The following is a 25,450-nucleotide window of genomic DNA, read 5'->3' as shown; positions in this document are numbered from 1 at the left end:
CCCACCCCAAGTCTCCTGCAGCCTGGTGCAGAGGTTTCCCACACAGTGGAACGGAAACAGTTCCTCAGGGCCTCTTCAGTCTCTGCCGACCATTTCCTCACTGTGCGTTTAACAACTGGTTCTCTGTGTACCAGAGGTTTATACACAGGCTGGAGACGAACCAGGTTGTGATCTGAGCCCCCCAGGGGAGGGAGAGGTGATGAGCTGCCTCCTTGGTGTTAGCATACAATAAGTCCAATGTTTTATTGTCTCTGGTGTGGCAGGTGACATACTGGGTGAAGGTGGGGAGACTGGAGGACAGGGAGATGTGATTAAAGATCAGGAAAAGGGCCTGAGGGTGCTGTGTTTGGAGTCTGCTGGTTACAGAGTCCCGGACCCAACGCTGCTGCAGCGCTAGCAGCCTGTGAGATTTCAGTTTCAGAATACTTTATTGATGGAAATTATGTAGGAATTCAGGAGGTTTAGTAACATGCTCCTCTGAACATTTACTTGGACAAAAGCAACTGTTGGAAGTGGGATTTGAACCCACACCTCCAGGGGAGACGGCAGCCTAAACTCAGCACCTTAGACCGCTCGGCCATCCTGACTATTTGCTTCAACTATAGCTTATCTATGATAACATGCATCATAAATGATGCATTTTGGTGTGTGCGTTCTGCAGTATTGTGCTTTAAAACCAGGGTATACCTTTTGTAACCTGTAGTTGTTTCACGTGACATTTTGACCTCAGTTTTATTTGTTTTGTGTGGATGTCTTTGAGTAAGTGCAGAAGCTCGATGGTATAAAACCTGGAGATGCTGGGGATCGAACCCAGGACCTCATACATGCAAAGCATGTGCTCTACCACTGAGCTACATCCCCACTGCGAGTCAGTGTGAGTCTGTGTGGTCTGTTTGGTGCTGCAGTACACTAACACCAGGCTTAAAACTTACCAGGACTTCTTAAACTGAAATGTAACTTTGAGAACATGTATCAGAACCCGGAGGTGGTTTTCAAACTGCTGCATCTGCTGAAGAAATAATCTGTTTGGAAACCCTGTACAGACTGACACACAGGCACTGAGGAAAGGGACCGAAGAAGCAGTCAGGGATTCCCCCTCCCACCAGGAGCAGCACCCAGCTGGCCCTCTGAAATAAAACCATCAGTCTACACTCTGTCTGTGCAGCTGTATATATGTGCTGTTGCTCGTCACCTGATCCACAGAGTCCGATTACAGCGTTACCTGCATACACAGTTGCATGATGGTATAAAGCAGCCGAAACAGGACACTCCACCACTGTCGGCACAGGACAGTCTGTGGGAAACACGGCTGAGCTCAGAGATGTTCACACCTTCAGGAGCGAAACTGAGCCCAATCAAGAGACTCGTTCAGTTAAAAACAAACAAAATTTTATGCATAATTTTAATGCTTTATTTATCAAGAACATAGGCTCAAGTCTCAATTTCAGGATTTACTGACAAGCTGCCAACCACTGAACCGACATTTATCAGCGTTTTCATTTTCTGCTGCTCCCCGTACTATTTTGAGGCAAATATTTGAGTTATCTGCCAGTGTCAATTACTAGTTTCTATGCAGATTCAAATTTACTGTAAACTGTTTTTCCAGAGAACTGTTTCTGTAATAAACACCCATCGTATAAATGTGAGATGACACCAGCCGCTGACTGCAGAGCAGATGAGGTGGATTCCTGAGGTTCACGCTTTATATGCAACAGATGAGCAGATGGGAGTGAATCCAGACACGCTGCCAGAGAAAGCAGCAGCAAAATAAAACATCCTTTTCTGTTTACGGGAATAAAGCAGTTATCCCAGGCGCTTCTTACAGGAGCACAGAGCTGACCCGAGGGGATGGACTCTGCTGGCACGTCCCCCTGAAGCCAGAGTGCAAATTTATTCACTGCTGCTCAAGGTGAAAGAAAACAATAGTGCCTGATTAGGACAACTACAGCTCCCGTGAGGCTTTGTTTCAGTGTAATTTACTTTTTTGCCCTTGTTTTACTGAGACTTTATGAGAAGATATCGGAATTGAAAAAGAGTCTAAACATCTCTCTATTGTAACTTTTTCATAATCCTGGAGGCATTTTTACTGATCTTTGCAGCTCCTTTCTGCTTCTGCTGCAGTTCCTCTAGTGTCCACTTGAGCCTCCAAAACGCTTCACTCCTCATAGACTCCCGTGTTAATGTTGTTTCAAGAGTTTCAGACTTTCCTTTTTGGTAAAGCTTATATTTGTTATGGCTGTCGTTCTTTTTGAATCTTCATGCAGTACGGTACCTTAAATATGTATGTTACCGTTTTTAAAAATCTTGTTCTGTCTCTTTCTCATTTCATCGCTCTTGGCTTTTGTTTCGTAGTTAGTTTGTACACTATATTACCAAAATCGCTCGTCTGCTATCACATGCATGTGAACCTGAGGGACATCCTGACTTAATCTATAGGGTGCAATTGGATTTTGACCCAGTCTTTGCAGCCATAACAGCCTCAACTCTTCTGGAAAGACTTTTCAGGGGTGTGTTTATGGCAATTTTTGACCTTCCTTCCAGAAGTGCATTTGTGAGGCCAAGCGCAGGTGTTGGATGAGTAGGCCTGGGTCAGAGGCTTCTAATTCATCCCAAAGGTGTTCTGTCAGGTTAAGGTCAGGAGTCTGTGCAGGCCTGTCAAGTTCTTCCACACTAAACTCGCTTATCTTTGTGTAGCCAGATGGGCTACTCGCCTTCTGTTGTTTTTCTTCTCTCATTCTCTCTCTCTCTCGCTCGCTCTACCACCCTCGCTCTCTTTCCACTGCACTCGCTCCTTGTATCAGGTGATCGGGTTAATTGGGAACCCACCTGCACATTGATTGCAGGGTGGCGCTAGCCTGTATAAAGCTAAGCCGATGTCTTGTTGGATTAATTCCTCCCGAGCTTCTGGTACGATACAGCAGTAAATGCTGGCGTACTGTGACGGATTGATCAGCAAGAGCCGATTATACGACAGCTACAGGTATGCTCTCGCTTAACCTTGGATTCCCTCCGAATACTGGAATTGGTGTTAATATCCTTTTCCGGCCTGTTGTAGCGCAGCAGTCTGTTTAATTCTGCCATTGCGGAGAGAGGTGTTCGTGGTATCTCCACCAATGAGAGTATAGTGCCTCCGGTCCTGGGGTAAGCTGTTAGAACTACTTTTATTAGCATTCATAGCTATAAGAGTTTAAGGTTACACTTATCTGTTTCAGGGTTCACTGCTGTACTCACCTCTCCATGGTAAATTGTCCAACCTAAATTGGAAGAGTGGACTGCCTTCTCAGTTGCTGTTGTGAACTCCTCCTTGGTGGAGTCTGCTGTCTTGTCTTGTTTTGTCTTATCTTGTTTTTATTAAGTAGGCTTACCCTTTTCTTTGGGTTCGCCTGGTGTTCTATTTTACCCTGGACTGTTGCTCGTACCCACACTTCTGTGATCGGGCTGAAGTGATTCTCTGCCCGAGTGTCGTGCTGGGACTCTAAATCGCCTGGGTGGCCGGTCTCAGCCGGTGGGGAGCCAGACCGGCCTACGCCTGAGAATAACTATTACCAGCACGAGTGGTAGTTTGACCCGTGGGGAATAAGCCTTTCCCGTGTGTGTGTGTGTGTGTGTGTGTGTGTGTGTGTGTGTGTGTGTGATTTCTTTTATTAAAGTTATTAAAGTGTGTTTTAGTCTTTTTATGATTTGTAGCGAGCCTGACGCTCAGTGTCCTTTTATTCTTTTAACATACTTTTCTGTGTTTTATTTCAGTGAAGGAGGACGAGCCAGTGGCCCTGGGACCTCAGGTGGTGGGTCGTTTTCACACTTTCTTTTGTACAGCACTGGGTGGTCTGCAGTGATTCTTTTGGTGTGATTTTCTTTTGGTTCCACGGCTGCTGGTAAGTCCAAGTTCCACGATTGTTTATTTTTACTGTAGGACACTGTCAATAATGACGCTACATCTTGACTTTTAATATTTTATTTATAAAATATTATTTATAATATTTTATTTATTTCTATAAATAAAACTGTTTTAATATTGGAAGCCAACCTGCCTCAGTGTGCATCCTTGAATCTGTGCGGTCTTCTTTTATTCCTTTTATTTATTTTTCTTAAATATATTTCCTGGGGGTGTAATTCCCCTAGGTGGCGTTGTCAAGTTTATTTATTTTGTGCATAACCCCGCCGACCACTTGGTCACATTTGTCTTTGTGGACCTTCCTTTGTTCACTGGTGCACATTCATGTATGAAGAGTTGGCAGCATGAAATGATCTAAAATGTCTTGCACCAAACTTTACAGTTAGCACAGTGTAGTCAGACATGTACCATTCTTCCTGGCACCCACCAAACGCAGACTCACCCATCAGATTGAGACAGAGATCAGACAGAGAAGTGTGATTCATCCTCTAAGAGAACAAGTGTCCACTGTAGAAAGTTGGTGACCTCTGTTTACCACGTGCCTGAGCGTCCACCGACCCCGCTCTGTGATTTTTTTTTTTTTTTTTTTTTTTTTTTTTTACATGGCCTACTGGTTCACGGCTGAGTTGCTGTCGTTCCCAATCATTTCCACTTGACGATAACACCACTGACACACGACTGTGGAATATTTAGTAGTGAGGAATCTTTAAGACTGGACTTGTTGCACAGGTTGCATCCTATCACGGTACCACGCTGGAATTCCCTGAGCTCCTGAGAGCGACACACAAATGTTTGTGGAAACAATCTGCATGCTGATGCTTGATTTCAGTGACTTGCATGGCTGAGTGAATACTTTGGGTAATATAGGGCATCATTTCTTAAAGCAATTTTACATCTTTTGGTGCATCTTCAGTTCTTTTTGTGTCAAGTTTTATGTCTCGTTTTGCAGGCGTTTGTGTCTCTGTGGTAACTCTGGGCCTCAAATCATTTTGAGAATTTGTGCGACACTTTTTTGCGCTCAAGCAATATCATTAAGCTGTATCCCGTTATATCACACTGATGCTGCTCATAAACTAAACATGCCAGTGCACCACCTGGTGGTTGCTTGGCCACCTCCTATACACCAGCCTGTCCTGTTTTTCCAGCTGCTCCCTCCAGGGGTGCACAGAGCGGGTCATCTGCCCAGATCTCAACCTATCGCTGTCACACCAACACTCTCGACTGCATCCATGAACTTCCTGTGGTTTCCATCTTTTCCTCCTGCACTGCAGCTCCATCCACAGTATCCTTTGTCCAAAATATTCATGATCCGTCCTCTACACGTCCAAACCAGCTGAGTCTCCCCTTTCTTTGTTTTTAATACAGCTTTCCAAATTTTGACATTTTATCTTTATATATTCATTCAGAGGATGATGGTTTATAATCCTTACAGAGGTGCCTGCTACATCTGACGTCACCTGTATTTATCATTGTGAGGGAAGCCAAGCCTGCGACGGTGTGAGGACAGCAGAGCAGGAACTGAAAACTGAGCCCATCTCTGGATGAATGAAAACAGCAGTGCATCACTTCCTGTACCTACATGCAGGCTGTGCTTTAAGAACCCCGAAACTAGGAGTACCGGTATATGAACAGTGCAGCCCTGCTGTGTGTTTACTCTGCTGATGCATGAAGTAGAACTAGCTACACCTGGAAGATTATTACAGTTAACCAGTTTGCCACTTTAACAGCAGTTAACTGGAATAACAGACTAAACTGGTTCTGTGTAAATACTGGAAATGTCTTTGGCTTCTCATTTTATTTGCTTCTGTTTTCTGATCCTAATAAAATGTTATTTTATTCATATTTTCACTTCTTTACTCCTTTGACAACTGATAATAGAGTACACATTACATAATGTATGCTGACATGTTTTCTGCTTCTTCCTCACCAATTTTAAAATTTCTCACATTTTTTTTGGGAATGTTTGATAAAATCTACTCGCTCCATAAAACTGATAAACATGATTTCATACACCAGCTAAGCAGGACGCTGCAGGACTGACTTTGTCAGACAAAAACACGACACAGACGAGATTTCTTTCCCACATTTATTCTCCCGCTGACGCACACACAGATGTGGCTGCAGCTGTTTACTCGTCTGCCTCGGACTCCTCGTCGTCCTGGCTGATCTGGAAGTATCGCAGCTCGTACGTCTCCTTGTCAGAGGCCACCACCCTCAGCCAGTCGCGGAGGTTGTTCTTCTTCAGGTACTTCTTTGTCAGGTACTTCAGATACCTGTGGAAGAACATTGACCATCAGAACCGTTTCCAGGAAGGTTCTCTGGTTCTTGTGACACTTCTCGTTTTACCTTTTGGAGAACTGCTTCTCAGACGTCACGTTGATCTTGTTCTTCATGCGGCCGACCTGGACGATGTCACCCAGATTCCCCGTCTTCCCGTTCACCTTGATCTTCTCTTTAAGGAAGGTCTCCTATTGGATAGAGCATAGTAATGCACTAGGGAAGAGAACCCTAGTAAATCTGGAGCTAGGGAAGGGCGCCCTAGTCCACAGATTGGGTCAGCTGCTTGCAAAAACCACCAAATTTACCCTTTAATGAATTAATTTGTCGCTTTTGGGGGACACGATTTGAACTGGATTTCTGCTAAAGTAGTGACGACTGCAAGAAGACTTACAAAGCTTGCAGAGTCCAGGATCCCATCCTCCACAGGGTGGGTCAGGTCCAGGGTGAACTTCCATGCAGCCCCCTTCTTGGACTTCTTACCAGCTGGCCTCTTCATTCTGATCTGTGATCATGTTTCACATGTTAACTTTACTAGAACACGCGTAAACTAACATAGTGAGCAAAGCTTATTGCTATAGCTGGTTTCCAAGGTAACAGTGGTGAAGTGACGTCGCCACATGGTTCTTGAGTTATGCAAAGTCTGTTTCTTCAAATGACATTAGATAAATCTCCGGGTACCGGATGGTTAAAGAAAAAAGATGACGAGGAGACCTAAAGCTAAAAATAAGCCAGAGTCGGAGCCGCTCGGTCAAACATAAACCCTTCAGTGCTAATGTTTAGTTTCAGTGTGTGAGGAGTTTCCTGATGCTTTTGGTTGATGTTTGAATACAGTCATAAAAAAAAATAATAAAAAATTTGAGGTCACTCGTTTTCAAAGACGCATCAGGCTCTGTTTATTGGCTCGTGCTCTGTTGTGTTTCCAGTGAGGCTTTGAACAAGTCCCTACTGTCATTTATTTTCTCAAAACGAATGTCTTGCGTTAAATATCTGATATTATGTCTGTCTGGATATGGACTCAAGTCCTGGAAGAAAAAAAAAAGGGACATTCAATCTCTGCCAGATTCAGTCTTGTAGAAACCAGTTTTGCAGGTATGGGACTGACATTTTATTTAAAGCCTGTCATGTACAATGGATGTAATATGTGTGCTTTCAATTAAGACAAGTATTTTTCCTTTGGATTGGCAGGAGGTTTTTTTTTAAGTTATCATTATTTTACTCATGAGATTTGGCGTCTATTTTAGTTCCATGATTAGTGATCCCAAACACCAGTAATAGCACCAAAGCTCAAGAACAAAATAGTTAATATGATAGACAATGTTCCTTATTTAGTGACAATAGACCAGGGAACATGACTTTAAGTTATGCCGAATTCACCTGTGTATCCTAAAATACACAGATACTAGCCACAAACCCAAACCCGGTAGACTTCCAGGTATTAAAACTGTTTAAAGAAACAAATACGCGTTTTTCTCTGTGGAGTCTGGTCTGCAATCAGAATGAGACACGTGTGACCAAGTGCTACGAGCTAATGCTAACGCGGCTAACTTGTTAGTTTTCTGGATGTAAATAAAGTTTTCTCGGTAGAGCCACCCGTCATTAACGATGGGTGCTTTTATGGGACTTGATCAAAGTGCCAGAGAAACAAAAAGGCGAAGAAACTCAGAACAAATTAAGCAAAAACCGGACGAGCTGCCAGGACTTACCGGCGCCATGTTGAGAGCTCGGACGAGAAAGAAGGCAGCGGAGGTGACGCAGCTGTGACGTCATGCGCGGCGCCCTACCAAATATGGTGAACGGGCTGTAAAAGCACATGGATCAGGAAAATGGGTCGACTTAACGAGCCGTGTGCCTGACTGTTGACACAGCAGAGCTCCAGCTGGAGTGAAAACCGTTTAATCTGCGTTTGGTTTACGTTTGTAAGATGAAACAGCAACAGTTACATTCAAGTGTCACCCGCGTTTACCCTGAAAACAAACAGTTTCACACTTTTTGACAGCTGTTGTTGCTGTCTGTGAGCGAGGATGCAAGTCCAAAGGTCAACCGCAGCCCAAAAACACCCTGATAATAAACCTGCTGAGTCCGGTCAATCATTCACTGCCTCTTCACACACTCGGCCCTCTTCATTGAGCCACATTTCCACCACACACACACACACACACAGGGAAAAACTTCCTCCCGATGAGTCAGAGAACCCATAACTGGTTCGATGGGTCCCATTTTTTCAGCCTTTGTGGTTTGAAGTCTGGCTCACTGTGCAGATGTGCAGGCAAGTGAGTGATTCATCTTCACATGAGGCACTGAGGCAGGGCGTGCCCGCCGCTGCTGCCACTTCAGCACAACAAAAGATGCTCAGCACTAAAGTAGAAGCTGCAGCGTTCCACAGGACGGGGCGTGATCAGGTGTTTTGATTCATTAAATAGTATTTAAATCCCCACCGTGCAGCTACAGTCATGTGTGCTCCCTCATGCCACCAACTAAAATGTGATTTGTGGTTTATAATCATTTACATGCGAAACAAAGTTGTTAAAGCTTTTTCTTTTACAATCCTCATCTGTTCATTCCTACATTTCAACTTCTCTGTATTTCAGTAACAGTAGGAAATATGAGAAACGTTACATTTTACAGTGGGTGTGCAGCCCAGGCTCTGAGGCGTGTTACAGAGGAGCAGGCGTCTGCAGCAAATCTCACAGTTCATGATGTGCTGGTTAGAAATGTGACATTACAATCAAACCCTCCACACATATACCTGAAATCAAAGCCTGTAACATTAGAAAGATACATATTTCCCATTACATTCCTTAACATGCTCCAAATGTCCTCCCCCACTAAAGCACTCTGTTACAAACACTCTGATTCGTTTACACGTCCCAAACGCTTGGTACACGTTACTCTGTGTGAAATGCATTCTGGGTCGATGATGTAAACCGATTGCACCCCAGAGATATTTTTAGCAGTTCTAGTGGTCAAAAAGTGTGTGTGTGTGTTTCAGGGGGGGGATCTCTCACACACACAACCTCTTTTTGGTTGTAATTTCCAGTAAAAGGAAACCAGTGAAGAGCATTAGTCCTCACTGCTGTGCTCGTCTCTCCTGATGCATTTTAGTCACGTTCCAGCATAAGAGACTTTCAGACGCTCTCTTATCCACGACGGGCCACCGCAGCAGGTAGCGCCACATGTTTGTTTTGTCAGGTTTTCATGTCGGATGCCCTTCATGACACAATCCCAGGGCATCTGTGTCTCCTCCTGGAAGTGAGGAAGAGATAATATGTAAACCACAACACTGTCTGATAGGAAGTAGAAATGTCTTTAGAAAACGTGAAAGAGCCAGAAACATTAGATCCTCTCCTGCTGGGAAGGAAACCGTCTACTCTGAAAGTGAGCCAACAGTCAGGATCCCCACATGGAGGAAGCGCCGTGTGGTGGCCAGGAGAACCGTGTTTAGCCGTGTGAGCAGGAAACAGACGTAGATTTGAAAAAGAAAGGTGGTGTACATGATGGTGTTCTTCAGTATTACTCATAAACTGATTGATCCACACGCTGACCTCGGAGCAAACGGCCTCTTTGCTTATGTGATCATCTTTGATGAGCATTTTCTCCTCAGTGAACTTCAGCTCCACAGATTAGGACCTGGGCAGCGGTGGCCTACATATGAAAGATCTGCAGTGCTTTTCATTTCAAATTTAAATTCTTGTTTTTAAATCTGTGCACGTCTGCAAAGTCAGGCTTCCTGCCTGTGTTTTTGGCTCCTCCCACCTCGTGTCTGCAGGTCTTCTTACATCTGAGTCGTCTTTTTGCCACGGCTGACCTATAAAGCTGTTTTATAAATAAACGTTACCTACTTACAGCCCATCTGATGGACTTGAGCCCCCGTGACTGCTGCTTGTGCAGTGCAGTGTTTGCACTGTGCTTGCAGTGTTTGTGTGTTTGCAGGCAGAAGCTGCAGACATTCATCCATTTCTTCCAGCTCTCTCTGTTCAGACCCGCTCTCAGCCGCTCATGCAGGTTCTTATCTGCTTAAACAATGTGCTGCAGGTTGCATACATATGGTTCCATCACCCAACACGAGTATTACTAAACTGAACCATAAAAACTACTTTCCCTGCACCCATTTTACCAGAGCACGCCTGACAGGATCACCTCAGCTGTGAGCCAGGAGATCATGAACAGCCCATCGATGGTCGAGTTAGGACTACAGGAGTTGGTTTCAACTCACAGGAAAATCTTCCATGTGAAAGGCAGCGTCTTCTAGTTTATGACAACCTGCTCATTTAACATGTGCCATCACCAAACCCAACCCTAAACCCTGAAAGTTCGTTAATTGCAAATGTGCAACATTTTAATCAATTTATATTCCAGTTTTCTAATTATTTCACTGGACTCTGAATATGTTTACAGCCTGTTAGAAACACTGTTTTGGTCTGCGTGGATACATTCATTAAAACAATGCAGGTGCTGATCTTCTTTTAATAACTCACCCATCTGGATGCTGTAAAGCCGTGATGGTAGGGGGCGTGGTCTGCAAGGCCTCACCTCAGCTAATCATAACTAAACTTCTCAACTGTTTTCACCGTTTTAGAGCATTTTTAATGCTGATATATAAGAAGTAATATGCTGTGGGTCTAAGCAGGTACTGGAAAATATATTTTCTTAAAAATAGTAATTACACTGTTGAAATAATGGATCCCGAGACCAGAAAACGCATGTAGGTGGATGCATCCATCCTTCACATACAGTCTTAAATCTATAACTCCTTTAGGGCAGATCGCACCATTATTCGCCTGCTAGGTCCGATGTTTTGTGCATGTCCAACTTCAAAGAGACTCCAGGACAGGACCAGGACACACTGGGGTCTCAGCTGGCTCGGGAACACCTCAGCGACCCACTAGAAGAGCAGGAGGAGGTGGAGAGGAACCCAGAGCCAGACGGGTCAGGAAATGGATGACTCGGATGTCTTTGATCTGAAGAGTTTATCTATGAACTGCAGCAAGGAAAAACCGAGGACACACATTCCAACTCGTACATGTGAACACTTTCAGAACAGCTCGTCTTTATACTAAAAGGAAAACAAGATTCATATTTTCAGTGGTCGCAGAGGTCAGTGTGCAGCTTCTGATCTAAGATAAGATAAGCTGTACTTCAGCTGTAAGAGAATGAAACCACCTGGAGTTTTCTGTTAAACTCAGTAAGAGTTGTGTATTCATGCATCAGTGAACAGCAGTTGCACATCCTTCCACCCAGAAGCAGCATCACTACAGAACACCAGGATCAGCATTACTCAAAGGTAATGGTATAGTTCTTGCTGCTGTTCTACCTGTTGGGTGTGGCAGCCAATCAGAAGAAAGCACATTCAGGGAAGTTTGCAATTTGAGGTCAGTGACATAAATACAGCTGAGTGTCTGCACAGAGACAGATTTCAGGGAGTTAAACTGCTGCTTCCCTGTAAAGGTGCAACAAATGGAAACCGTTGTAACACTGCTCACTCACATGCCTGATTAAAATGCAGCCAGAAGGGAAGATAAAATGAAGAAGTTCGTATTTTGTGTCTGAATTCTTCACACTGCTCAACATGTTTGAGTTTGTATCAACCGCAGCTTTAAAAACGTGTCTCCATCCTGTCAGGCGGGAGTTTTAACAGTCGCGCAAGCTCGTCATAGACGCCACTGCTAGGAAGCAGGGTTTGGGCTCGTCGAGGTAAACCAACGGTTAACCTCGACTGCTCACTTTGTACCAGGATGCATCACTATGGTAACTAATGCTGCAGACCTAACCTGGTCTGGAACAGGTTATGCACCACAATAGAGATTAACCAGTACGACGGCATCACCTACAACCAGTTGTTAAGTCTTACTAACCAAAACTCGTAACACACACACACAGTTTTATCTGCAGCAGCTGTAACCAGTGTTCCCTCTAATGTTTCATGTGTCTGAGCGAACACACAAACTCCCTGAGCGTCCCCTGGACCACTGTGAGCAACAGCAGACGTGTGCACTGTGGTCACGCCAGCATCCAATCGTCCAAGTTACATGTTTATTAAAATAATCGAATTACAGCATTTATGTTAGACTACTTTTAATTAACTACTTTAGCCCACTTACAATGAGAAGAAATCTTGTTCATGACCTGTGTAGCATGTTAACACTGTTGGAAGGAAAAATAACTTAAACCAATTTTGAAAACACAACTTTCTTTCTTTCTTTTTTCTTTTTTCTAAAGCTCTGACTTGTATTATGAGTCTGTGGTCTGGGACAGAGTCTGTAACTGTCTGCAAAATACAGGATATAATGACCAATGTTGGGCAATTAATTACATAGTTACTTCTTCAAAAAAGTTACTGAGTTTTGCAAACAAAGTGTTTACCTAAAAATGCAGCCAAGGTGTTTTTAAAATAAACATTTCAAACTATTTACAGAACAATCAGCTGTTCTGCATCAAATCTGATGCCACACAAATTATTTGTTCCACTCCAAAAAATAATTTGTGTCCACTATGAGATGAAGGAGAACAACAGCCTGATACCTGCAGGCCTGACAGCAGCAGATGTGTCACTGCTGTAACACCTGTAACACTCAGCAGTCGCCTCATTGTTCTGACACACAACAACACTGTTGACTACACTACACACTCACTACACACTAACTACACACTAACTACACACTCACTACACACTAACTACACAAGATTTGTGCTAAACGTCACAAATCTCTCACATCTCAAAACCCCCATCACCCCTAAAACTTCCCCCTCCCTAAACATTTAAATGCCATGTTGCCATATCATTTTTTTGATTGGTCAACATGGTACATTTTTTCACCAATAGGAAAGGGCGGGGTTTTGGTTTTCTTTTTGCTCGCAGGCTTTCCAGCGTTTTCCTTATAAAACGACGTTTTTACAGTTTCTTCCTGTAATAAATATAAAAACCAAACATTGCAGATATTTTTATCATAACTCTGGTTTTACGCGGCCGATCAACACAATTTAAAAACTGGTATAAAGTCCACACTTTGTCCGTCAGTTGCTCCGTCTGTCCTGCTCACGTCTCCAATGATTGTACACGTTGTCGTTAACGTGGATTCACTCCACATCAGCCGCTTTGCTAAAACACCGGCACATAAGGACGCTGTCACAGCCTGTCAGCGACGTTGATTAGCTGCGTATATACGAATGTGAATCGCATCATTGGCTGGACTGTGGGATAATGTGGCATCGTTCTGATCCCATACAGGAGCAGCCAGTCACTGACTCACACTGCAGAACAGAATTGTTAACATATTTACTTTAATTTCAATCCAGGTTAGATTTTTTTGTGCGCAGAGATCGTGCCAGCAGTGCGCAATTGCGCACGCGCAGCTTAGAGGGAACGCTGGCTGTGACTAAACTTCATATTCAGTCAGCACTGATCAGATGCAGCAAAGTCTCTTTCATGTTTTATGCCCGGTCCGGCCCTGTATGCTTCAGGAAAAACTGAACAGGATGGAGGTGGACTCCTGCCTGGTGGCTTGGATCTCCGACTACCTCACCGACAGACCACAGTACGTCAGGCTGAAGGACATCACGTCTGACACTGTGGTCAGCAGCACAGGAGCACCACAGGGAACTGTGCTGTCCCCTCTTCTCTTCACCCTGTACACCTCTGACTTCTGCTACAACTCTGAATTATGCCATATTCAGAAGTTTGCAGATGACACAGCCATCATGGGGTGTATCTGGGATGATCAGGAAGAGGAGTACAGAAGTCTGGTGAGGAACTTTGTCGCATGGAGTCACACAAACCACCTGCAACTCAACACCTCAAAGACTAAGGAACTGGTTGTGGACTTCGGGAGGTCCAGAGCAGGTCCACTGCCGGTTCAGATGGAGGTGGAGGAGGTGGAGGTGGTCAACAAGTACAAGTACCTCAGGCTGTGGGTGGACAATAAACTGGACTGGTCATGCAACACAGAGCACCTGTATAAAAAAGCCCAAAGCCGACTGTACTTCCTCAGGAGGCTGAGGTCTTTTAACATCTGCAGGAAGCTCCTGAGGATGTTTTACCAGTCAGTGGTTGCTGGAGTACTTTTCTATGCTGTGGTGTGCTGGGGGAGCAGCACAGCAAAGAGGGACTCATCCAGGCTGGAGAAACTGATCAGGAAGGCTAGCTCTGTGGTCGGCATGAAGCTGGACACTCTGGTGACAGTGGCAGAGAAAAGGACATTAAAGAAACTGATGGACATTATGAACAATGCTGGACATCCTCTGCACACGGCCATAAACAACCAGAAGAGTCTGTTCAGTGACAGGTTGCTTCTCCCAAAGACAAGAACTAACAGACTTAAAAAAACCTTTGTCCCACACGCCATCAGACTGTTTAACTCCTCTCTGGAGGGGAGAGGGAGGGGAAACAGGAGGACAAAGGAGGGGGGAACAACTAAGCTGTAGGTGCTTTTCTACACGGTGCAATATATATTTTTTGTTTTGTTTTGTCTTCTTTTCTTATATTCGACTGTGCAATAATCACTGTGCAATAAACTCACTCAAATGAGCAATCCTATTAATCCATTTTGTATATTCTGTATCATATATATATCTATATATATACACACACACACACATATATATATATATATATATATATATATATATATATATATATATATATATGTGTGTGTATATATGGTGTATTTATGCTTATATCCTGACTCTCATTTCCCTTATCGTATCTGCAACATGCAACTTCTTCGGTGCTTTGCTACTGGAAACTGAATTTCCTGGAGGAACCCACCCGAGGGGTTAATAAAGTTTCATCTAATCTAATGTGCTTATCAGTCTGAGTAACTCTGGGGTAGCTTATTGAGGAGTTTGGGGTAAGAAAAGCCAGACAACAAAAGATAACTCCGGTATTTCAAACTACTGTTGCTTCCGATCACTCGTCACATGTATAACAGGAGCCGTGAAGCAGAACATCCAGGATGTTCGAAAACGACCATTTTGTGGTGCTTTGCTGCTCCCTGATACGGCGCAGCTACACTACACCCTGCAGGAAAGTATCTTCCTCCAACTTCAGTAGGGTCATGGGATTTACTGCCGAGGATCTGCAGGCTTCATGAACATCCCTGCTACTGTTTTCACTTCAACTCTTTCCCAAACATCGTTATAGGGAGACAGCTGCGATGTTTCAGACTGAACGAATCAGCTGGTGGAGAGAAAGGATTCTGCTGATGCACATTTGTCCAAGTTCAAAAAGAACAACAGTGCTCCATTGTAAATATGGTCAACTCACTGAATCTTACAGACAAGCCTTAAAAAGAAGCCCCACCCACCTCCTGCTCAGTCAGTTCTGCTTACAATGGGCAGCCAATCAGGAATCAATTCATATTTGTTTACTCCTAGAGGCCTTCAGGACCACACCCCCGCTCAGAAATACCTACCCAAGAGCCTCAGGAAGCAGTCTTCAGTTGGCTTCAGGGACCCAGCTGGACCTCGAGGGTCTGGAACAGCCTGCTGGATGGAAGGAGGATGGAGGCGCTCGTTTCCTTCAAGTCGCATCTTTAAATTCTTAGGACTTTTCAGAGTTTTTCTGCAACATTTCTCACTATAGTTTGATTCTGCTGCTCCTGTGAAGCTGTTTGAAAGGTGGATTTTGTGGAGCGCTGTATGAAAAGTACTACTGGGATCATCATAGAATAAAGCTGCCTCAATGAGGTCAAGTCACAGAGCTAAAAGTTCCCAAAGCATTTCTCCGCAGTTGAACTAATTTTTGTCTGATTAAATCAAACAGAGCTTCGTCTTAGCTCAGCATTAACTAAACCCACGAGGGAGTTTGTAGTTCCACAGAAGAGTAAAACGGCACCAACAGAGGACGAGTCAGTGAGAACACTTGTTTTCATATCTGTGCGAGGTGATCATTTAGATTGACAGCAGTGATAAAGGCGACTCTAGCAGGGTCCAGAAATAAAAACAAGGAGCTGGAATTGAGCCGTGAGCAGTGTTTAGTATTTTTAAGCATATAAATGACAAAATAAGGACTTTGAAATACATGATACAGCAGCCCGCTCACCCACCTTTGAGACCATAAAATACTTGAGACAGAAAACCACACATCGGTTGCAGTTTTTCTCCATTTGTTTCATCGTTTTTATTTTGCCATCTCCAGTCAGGTGACAAAGGCCTCGAGTGAACAAAAAACGTTTGCAACTCTACCACCCTCCCCAACCCGATCGAGCCCCTCAAAAAAAAGAAACACACACCTCACTGCAAACCGCCTCCCACATTTCGGAGGCCCACACTGCCACACACTCACGCCCTCTTAAAAACGAAACAACACTCCTCTTTTTTTGTATTTGGGGGATGGCCCCGATGGACGAGAGGTGCGAGTGCACGGGACCCTCACGCCCCCTCAAACTTCTACACAGACAAGAGACTGGCATCACGAGGGTTAATCACTGAAGTTTCTGTTCTTTTTCTTTTTTCTCTTTAAGGGAGGGGGGAAAGGGAGAAAAGAAATCTTGGTTTTAGAGCTTTGACATGCTGGGGGGGACCTCGAGTGCTCTTTACGTGCCGGCCACCACGATCCCCCGATCAGGGGAGGGGAAATAAAAATAAAAGGGACCTAGTCGCACTCAAAGGCCATGCTGGAAAGCGGTATGGCTGCTAGAGGGGCGACCTAATCCAGAATTCAGTATCTACAGGGGCAACCCTCCCTCCCTCCCTCCCACGGCTTTAACTCAAAACCAGCCCCTCCCCGACCCCTGATCCCCTTCCCTCTAAAAGGCTTTAAACCTGCTGTATTCAATCTAAAGAATATAAAAAAATAATCATACAAAAGCTGAATCCCGCTGTTATTTCAACATTCAGGAATGTGAGTGGTAAAACCAACACGTCTGAAGGCAAACAGAATACGCAGGAATTGAGCGACTGATCGTGTTTTTGTTTTGAAGTCGTTTTATATAAAGTTGCCAAACAAAACCTCAGTGATCAGGCAGAGGACCACGCAGCGAGCTGCGGCGGAACAATCCCAACAGCAAATGGAAAGGAGAAACCAAAAGGAGGAGGAGCAGAGGGGGGGGGGAGAAATAAAAGATCAATGATGAGAGAGAGAGAGAGAGATCACAACAGAATGATTGAGGTTGTCTGTGAAGGCCGACGCTTTGGTGACAGAACCAATGAGAATGCAAGAGACTGGTTGTGGGTGGTGCTTGTTGTCCGGGCAGCAAAGTCTATCAACTCCTTATTTGCTGGCCAAGACCTTGGTAGCGACAGCACATTCCTCCCCCATGGCAGCAATCACGGTGACCTGCGGAGAGCGCACAGACACACAAACAACGTGTTCAAGTCAATCATCTGAAACGTTACACGTGCAGCTCTCGCCCTCCTCGCCATCTCCACCCTCTGCTCCCGGGTCAGGACTCCCAACCCCGAAGCCTCCAGCTACATGGAAGCTTGTCTGTGAAGCTTCTCAGTCATCCAGGTCCTCCTAGTCTAGAAGCTTCTTCAGTTCTGAACTGAAGAAGCTTCTCGGATGAGAGGTGGAACGTCTTCAAGCGACTCAAAGTCCAGACGCTTTTCTTTCCAAGACTACACGGAAGTTTAATCAATTTATGACCCAAAAACAAGGTTGTTTTTTAATACTGATGACAAACTGTTTCACAGCCCAGGAATTAGCCCACACCATTGTGCTTTAGACAGATTCACCACTGTGACAGCTACAACGGGGCTTCAGGTCGGGCTGACAAATATGAATTATATGAAAAGACTAAACTCACCATGAATTCTTCACCCGCCTCGAACTTTGACTCGATTTCCTTGCCGACTTCATTGTCGGGGACGCGCAGGTCCTCTCTGATGTCGCCGTTGTCGCTCATCAGGGACATATAGTTCTCATTGATGTTAACCAACTGCAGAAAAACAAAAAGACTTCACTGATCACATCTGCACAGACCTCAAGCTGGTCACAATAAAAACATGCGATCCACATTCTCCAGTCTGTCCACAGTTCAAAGTTTCTGAGTCCCAAATGAAGCTATTCCAGCTGTATAGCACCAGAGTCACTCCTGCACATGTATCACAAAGGAAAACTTTCCACAACGTAATAAACATTTTAATGACTTTCAGCACAACTTTAATGTTAGTTTGGTTTTTTTCAGCCAGAAAATGATACGAAGTCAATTTCTAGCCATGTCTGAATCTCAGAAATCTGTCAACTCCAAGTAGCCTTTTATTTATTCAAGGGTAAAGTGCTCATCAAATTTCCAGGACTGTGGGAAATATGACCTGTTTAAAAAAGAAAAAAGAAAAACGAGTTTTGTTAACAATCAAATTATACCAAGCCTCCATCCTGACACTAAATGTCGTGGATGGTCACGTGTAATCACTTCTGAGACCAGGAAACCCCAGCAGTGCCCAAAAATCCTTACTGAGAGGATTTGGCCATTTCCAAGCCACAGATGAAGGAAAGTTAAACTAGAGATTTTCTTTAATGATGCAAGTTATTAATGTGAAGCGTACAGGAGACAGAACCTTTACTTTTTATTTAGGTTAACCACCTAAGCAGCTGTGCTCAGTTTGGTTTTGCTGTCATATGCAAAAGTATCACAGCACAAAGTAAAGACCGGCACTTCACTGAAAAATAAAACAAAGTCCATCCTGATACAGACAACTGTAGAATGAAGCCGACGAACACTTAAACGATCCCGTGTTTGTTTCTGACAGAACTTTACGTGAGCAGACTGCAGCTGAGCCTCAGCACCTCTCACACTTTAACACACAGAGTGAAAACACACCTGTACACACATCTGCAGTCAGTCACCTGGAGCATAAATGCTAATTATACACCATCGGATTAAAGCAGCTGTGGTAGCACATCTGTAACATGACAGTTTAGCTGTTTGCTCTGCATGAGAAATGTATCCATGCAAAGTGCACTAATGTACATTAATTATTCGGACTGTGCCGTTTCCATAGAAACGTGTTCATTTGCAAACTCAGCATGTTTAGGTATTGGATGCTGGGCCGACTATCCCACAACGTGATAAAAATGTAAAGGTAGTGAGCAAAAGAAGGACAGTACAGAAACTTTCACTGGCTCAGAAACACACAAGACCACAACCAGTTACACTTTATTTCAAATTCTATCTGCACTGTGGTAAAGGCCTGGAACCAGCTGCGTGCAGCAGCCAGAGGTTACTCAGGGTTCATCTCAGCTGCACCGCTTCACCGATGAACCCGACCTTTGAAACCCGAGTGGTCACATCTTTATTTTAGCAGATATCTGAGCCGTTCATGTAAAGACGCCCATTTCTTAAAGCTTACGTCTCATTTTCTCCAACATGAATGTTAGTGACTGGATTATTTGCAGGCTTATTTAGCGTGAGTGGGATGAGTGAGTGGAAATGTTTCCTTCCATTCTAACATTAAAACATCCACAGGGACGATGAGGTTCAGCAGCACGTGTTCTGCTCTTATCCCAAACATTTCTCCGACTATAAAACAAACTTCAAGTCAGGTTTCTGGACTGACTGATTCACACAACAGAAAGACACCCTGTGAATATTTCCACCTGCTGACTCACTGTTGGGAGGCAACGACTGGGAACCCAAACACCAGATGATGTATCCGCTCAACCACCATGTAGCCTTTTCAAACAGTCAGCTGACAGGAAGTACCTGATAGTCTATCCTCTTGATGGAGGGAACATCCATGTTGTGGGTGGAGGGGCACATATCTTCATACTTCTTGTTGGTGAAGATGTCGATGCCAACCAGGTTAACCTGAAGGGAAGATGAGGAATTCACAAGTGTTTAAACAAAGAAAACAGGAGCCACTGAAAGCAGCACAACAGCAACTGATCAACCTGCCAGTGTCATGCATCACACCAGCCCGGGGTCAAACTTCAATAAATGCCTAAACAGAAACCTTAGCCTACTGTCCGACGGCCTGCGTTACGGTTTCAGCTTAACCACATATTCGTTTTTATGAGGGGCTATTTTGGTTTACTTAAAGCTCGATTCTGAAGTTACACCAATTCAAAATCTGCATGAAAAGTCATCTTTGGTCCCAAGTGTTCTTCCTTCCATCAGTCTGAAAGTTTGCACTTAACTAAAAAATGCAATTAAATCTGCTGCTCCTGCAATCAGCTGCAAAATCAAACTTTTTTTTAAAACCCAAATTGAATGAGCAGAAGTTTTCCAGATTTTTTTGCCCTCACTGAATTGATTCAAAGTGACATTAAATACGGTGCAGGCTACAGGTACCCAGCTTCATCACTACCAGCCTTTATTTGGCTCAATGAGATCTTTTGTTTCAGGTCTGCTTAGTTTTAACGTGCATTTCATGTCGAGTGATGCTTATTGTGCATTTTCACTGTGTCACTGCTCTATGCAACAATCGACTGTGCTGCCATCTATCTTTAGACTTTTAGAGTCACATCATCCTGATGGAAGTAAACGTTTAATTAGATTTAAGATCTGAATCTTTCCAAGCTGAAATGGAACATTCAATAAAACGTGACATAAAAAGGTTGTTCAATTTTGTCAACTCTGGATTTTCCCTGCAAACACTTTGGCACAAAAACAGATTTTAGGTCATTGTCTGAAAGAAGAACAGACTGATTTAAAAACAGAACTTTTAAGAGTGAGGCTTAGTTTAATCTAGCATCCGAGGCCCAACCCCCGGGCCTCAGACCGGTCCGTGAGTCGTTTGGTACCGGGCCGCGAGAGTTGAGGCTCAGGTGTGAAATGTATCGGTTTTCAGCGTTATTTTGTCATCGTTTTTATCGTTAACTCGGTCTTTCTGGGTCTTTTCACGTGTGTTATGAATAAATTTTCTTTTTTTCGGTACCGGTACTAGTTTTATTTTGTTGCATTTATCCGCGACACCTTAAAGGCCGGTCCATGGTGCAAAAAAGGTTGGGGACGGCTGTTATAAGGCACAAAGTGATGAAAAATAAAAATTTCACACATTAAAATATCCGAGTTTGGTAAACCACAAAATCTTGGGAAATTCAGACAAACATCCACTGCAGCTTTACTCTCTATTCATTTTCAATTACTCAACACTTGTTTCAAATTTTGGATTTCTCCCTAAAGCTTCTGACAGGCAGATTTAAGTATTTAACCAGGTTTACAAAGCTGGGCTGTAGTAAGTCTTTGCTATAACTGAAACCTGGCTGCACAGAAGGCCGCTTCAGTCAGAAAATCCCAGATAATTATTGGATTTCATTTTGTTAGTACTAAGATGGAGATTACCATCATGTTAATATAAATCAACCAATAAAAAGGTCAGAAGGCATCTTCAATGGGACTCAAATCTAAGGACTACATTTGTCCCATTTTGTGGTCGTGGAACACTAAACTGAAAAACCCCCCATTTTTATCATGACGGAGTCCCATGTGAGGGCAAAGTACACACAGGAACACTGTGAGTAAAGATAAGAAGGCCTTGTTTTAGTAAAGGCACACATCATGCAGTTTGGATCAGACAGGTTTGAAACCTGAGAATCCAGGCCGAGCCTCAGGTACTGCTCCAAAACTTTATGTTAAACTTTGTGCAGTCCTCCACCTGAAAGCTCTCAGCCTGTCTGGTCTTTACTCTGCGCGTTGTCCTGTTTCATGTTCATGGTCCCCCTTTTCTGTCCTGACCAATGCTCTTTACCATGCGGTACAAAATGATCTGAAATAAAAGAAGAGGACTAAACAGCTTCTGAGTTTACCTTAGCATGTCCGTGCTTGCCGGTCTTGGAGGTTGACATCTCCACAATTTTGCAGGGACGACCCTTCAGCACCACGTAGCCGTTCTTACGCAGAGCAGAGCACTGCATGGGGTAGGTGGCGGAGGCGCCAGACTCACCAGTCTGGAAATCGAGATCGGGATCTGCCATGGTGCGATGGGTCTGGGGCGCTGGTGGAGACAGTTACACATCACTAACCCCGAAATCAAGCACAGAAATTTATATCGACAGACTTCCACACTAAGCAGTCACAGGGTTAGGTTCTCGTGGAGAAAGACATGGCATTAACACGACAGCGAGCAAAAATCAGAAGGTAACCTGACCTAGTCAAGTGTACACTTGAAACAGATGACCACGTTCAATACACCTCTTACATCTGTCCAATAGCATCCTGATTTCAAAGCTTCTGATGTCAAGTGTTACGGGGAAAAACCCTGTAAAATGACCCAGTAATTATTCCACTTTCATACATTTGCCAAATTGTGGTTAAATTACAACAGTTTTGGCATCCCTGACCCTGGTCAAATATAATAGTTGTTCTGTACATAACAGAGGACTTAAAGTGTCGGCGTTGGTGTTTTCACAGTAGTTAATGAGGGAAAACATGAATCTCATGACAGTTGTCAACAGCAGCCTGATGTAGATAGAGTCCTGTGAATTAAATGTTTGCAATGTTTGTCAGAGTTTAATGCTTGCTGGAAAAACATTGATTCTACTTCAACTCAGCTAAAGCTTAAGGAGTTTCATGATATTTAAACATGCCTGATAGTGGCTTTGATTTTGACCCAATGTAAACCACAGCCCCCGACTGCTTCCCCATTTTTAAAGGGTTGAAACACTACCTTGGGCATACATTGATTAAAAAAAAAAGCAATTCAATACAGCCTTGTTTAATATATTAACATTAATACCAAAGAAAAAGCAAATTAGGGGATTTTGCTGTAAACATTGCAATTTTTTAAAAATTATGTAAAAAAAAAAAAAAAAAGTGTTTCTACTTTAATAAATCTGCTATGCTCGGCTGAGTTTTGAGCCACTTTAACAGTTTTCTTTCCTGCTTTGATTTAGACTACCGCAGCCTTTTCCTGGGCCCCACAGAGATCTCTGCTACTTTTAGGTAGATATCGCGAGATTTCTATTGTAAAATAAATAAATAAATAAATGAATAAAGGTGCAGTCCTCTTGATCTGCTGGGAAATTAATTTGAGTGTGATCCGAGTTATACATTTTGAATATCCAATTTGAAAAAGAAAAAAACAAATCCCTAAGCTCCGCCGAAACGTGGACGTCGCCACCCCGGCTCGACACGAGGCTGGACGGCTGCGCCACTTCTCAATCTGCCGCAGCAGTTTTATCGCAAATGTTAGCAAGCCCAGTGGACGCATGAAGTTCAAAGTCAAAATTCACTCGCAGCCACTTCTTCGCCCCATCGGTGCCACATAAATAAATTAAAGGTTAATCTTTTAATGATCAGAAGTTAAGCTGGCTCAGAGTTTACAAATGTAACATAGCGTTGTGAAGACAGCAGAGAATAGTGCATCAAACGCTAAAATTAGCACGTTTTATTCTGGATGTTTTGGTTTATAACCATTTATTGTAACGCTATCGGGACAGGATTTCGATGCCGCGAGATTTGCGGCTGGCCAACGTGCGCTGCTGTTTCACAAACACCAAGTCCCGTTATCCGAGCTAACGCGCTGCTAGCGGCGGCTAACCGAGCTAGCCGTCCATTCAGCTCGGTCCAAATAAAGGCGCGGATTAATCTCGGATCGACAGCGGACCGGGTACAAACCATCAGTCTGTTTTTTCCTGATCGGCCCGCCGGGTCGTCGGTTAACAGTGCGGATTTTAACCGCGAACCGAAGACAAGAGCGTTAGCGCGGAGAATGACAAGCAGCTTCCACGGAGCGCGCCGCCGAAGGCCGCATGTCCCTTTGATTCAGCATGCTAGCGCTAGTCGGAACATGGACACCCACACCCTACCCTGCCACCGACTACATCCACCGGGAAACCGACTAACTACTCCCTCGGCATCTCAAACCAGTACATGACTACTTTAATACCTCTGAAATCGTTAATGGGTCACCTAAAAACCGCTAAAGTCCACCGTTTATCCCCCCCAAGGCAGCAACACGCGCCATGCCACACTTACCTTCCAAGAAAAAGAGGACCTAAAGTGCGCATGCGCGGCCAACTTGACTGCAGCATCCGTAGAGGAAGAAAGGAGGGGAGGGGCGTTTATGTGTTCCGGTAGCAGCCTGGCAGAAAGGGATGCCAAGTCTGAGGGAAACATGGCAACCCGGCCAAGAGAATACAAAAATACTACTTTTTTTTAAAAAAAAAAATCCTGGTAATGTACTTACACAATGGTATGGATTAGATTTAGGTTGGCTAATATTTTGTTAAACACGAGGTATTTATTTCTAATACTTAATATTGGGCATGAGGTCTTTTTATTACAACAAATGTGATGTACAGAGCTTTACTAGGTACAGAGGGATAAAGTTGATGAGTCATACCATGACGATATGGGAGAGTTACTGAAGGTAGGTTAAGAAAAAAGGTAACGATCAGATCAGCAGAATAGCTTCATGCATGTCTGAGGGTGGTGCAGGGCACTGAGACAGTGGGGAGGTGTGCTGTAGAAGTGACAGGCCTGGTTTGAGTCCCTACATGTTTGCAGTGATGGTGCACAGACTGACAGATAAGGTCTGTCAGGATGCTCTGTGGACTATGGTATTGCAGATGATATTGTGAGCTGTAGTGACAGCAGGGAGCACGTGGCAGAGAGGTAGAGGTATGCACTGGTGAGAAAAGGGATGAAAATCAGAAGAAAAAAGACATTTATGAATGACAGGGAGATCGGTGTAGCAGTGAGGCTGCAAGGAGCAGAGGTAGTGAAGATAGATGAGTTTAAATACCTGAGGTCAACCAGCCAAAGCAATGGACAGTGAATAAGAGAGTGCAGGCAGAGTCGAGTGGGTGCAGATGTTTATTTGTGACAGAAGGATAGCAGCAAGACTGAAAGGGAAGGTTTTCAAGATGGTAGCGATGCCTGCTGTGATGTATGAATTGGACACGGTGGTACTGACAACAAAAACAGGAGGAAGAGCTGAAGATGTTAATTAAAACATCAGAGGAACAGCTCAGGTTGAGAAGCAAGGCTGTGATGGTTTGGACATGTGCAGAGGAAGGAATGGGGTTATAATGGACAAAGGATGATGAAGATGGAACTAGCGGAAAGGAGGAAGACCTCACCTCAGAGAAGGTTCATGGATGTAGTGGAGGAAGACATGCAGAACGTTGGTGAGGTGTTTTGTTGAACCTTAATAAACTGCTCCTAGATATTTACATGACCTAGTGGCAAGAATAAATCGCCATTAGGCGATCATATACATGACATTCGTATTCATGTATAACATAGAATCAGTGAATTTTCTCTAACGCCTCCTAGTGGCAAAACTCCTTCCATCTTCTTAGGACACTCCTCACTCCTTCAGTACATTTAATACTAATTTAAAGTACTGATAAATATGTAAAGATCCTTTTACTCTGTAGATGCTATGAAGTTT

The 25,450-nt window shown here is 43.9% G+C and overlaps 2 protein-coding genes, 1 long non-coding RNA gene and 1 other non-coding gene across 4 annotated transcripts; 1 reads left to right on the top strand and 3 right to left on the bottom strand.

The window, feature by feature from the left end:
* Nucleotides 1-789: 789 nt before the first annotated feature.
* trnaa-ugc (transfer RNA alanine (anticodon UGC)) lies at nucleotides 790-861 on the bottom strand. The gene has a single exon. It is a non-coding gene; the product is annotated as a tRNA-Ala (tRNA).
* Nucleotides 862-2,986: 2,125 nt separating this feature from the next.
* Nucleotides 2,987-5,904, top strand: LOC113029673 (uncharacterized). The gene is made up of 3 exons (XR_003273459.1): nucleotides 2,987-3,141; nucleotides 5,041-5,177; nucleotides 5,302-5,904. It is a non-coding gene; the product is annotated as an uncharacterized LOC113029673 (long non-coding RNA).
* Nucleotides 5,905-5,967: 63 nt separating this feature from the next.
* On the bottom strand, nucleotides 5,968-7,959 carry rpl22l1 (ribosomal protein L22-like 1). The gene is made up of 4 exons (XM_026180654.1): nucleotides 7,879-7,959; nucleotides 6,567-6,677; nucleotides 6,242-6,363; nucleotides 5,968-6,168 (listed from the first exon to the last, which is right to left on the bottom strand). The coding sequence occupies exons 1-4, from the start codon at nucleotides 7,885-7,887 to the stop codon at nucleotides 6,024-6,026; spliced, it is 387 nt and encodes a 128-aa protein (XP_026036439.1). The 5' UTR covers nucleotides 7,888-7,959; the 3' UTR covers nucleotides 5,968-6,023.
* An 8,299-nt stretch (nucleotides 7,960-16,258) lies between these two features.
* On the bottom strand, nucleotides 16,259-24,105 carry eif5a (eukaryotic translation initiation factor 5A). The gene is made up of 5 exons (XM_026180652.1): nucleotides 24,031-24,105; nucleotides 21,861-22,048; nucleotides 19,816-19,920; nucleotides 17,917-18,048; nucleotides 16,259-17,447 (listed from the first exon to the last, which is right to left on the bottom strand). The coding sequence occupies exons 2-5, from the start codon at nucleotides 22,026-22,028 to the stop codon at nucleotides 17,382-17,384; spliced, it is 471 nt and encodes a 156-aa protein (XP_026036437.1). The 5' UTR covers nucleotides 22,029-22,048; nucleotides 24,031-24,105; the 3' UTR covers nucleotides 16,259-17,381.
* Nucleotides 24,106-25,450: the final 1,345 nt, after the last annotated feature.

This window comes from Astatotilapia calliptera, chromosome 9 (genome assembly GCF_900246225.1).
Source record: "Astatotilapia calliptera chromosome 9, fAstCal1.2, whole genome shotgun sequence".
Classification (NCBI taxonomy): domain Eukaryota; kingdom Metazoa; phylum Chordata; class Actinopteri; order Cichliformes; family Cichlidae; genus Astatotilapia; species Astatotilapia calliptera.
The sequence above is the reverse complement of the archived record's forward strand: the minus strand, read 5'-3'. Positions and strand labels throughout refer to the sequence as shown.

Bases quoted from the DNA above. Each gene is read 5' to 3' on its own strand.
- rpl22l1 (XM_026180654.1), bottom strand. The intron at 6,364-6,566 runs GTAAGTCTTCTT...TCTATCCAATAG, and splicing joins TCCTGGACTCTGCAAGCTTT to GAGACCTTCCTTAAAGAGAA. The intron at 6,169-6,241 runs GTAAAACGAGAA...GTTCTTCCACAG, and splicing joins GAGAAGCAGTTCTCCAAAAG to GTATCTGAAGTACCTGACAA.
- eif5a (XM_026180652.1), bottom strand. From the start codon at position 22,028: ATGGCAGATCCCGATCTCGATTTCCAGACTGGTGAGTCTGGCGCCTCC. The intron at 18,049-19,815 runs GTACTTCCTGTC...GTTTTTCTGCAG, and splicing joins TCAAGAGGATAGACTATCAG to TTGGTTAACATCAATGAGAA. The intron at 17,448-17,916 runs GTGAGTTTAGTC...CGCTCTCCGCAG, and splicing joins AGGCGGGTGAAGAATTCATG to GTCACCGTGATTGCTGCCAT.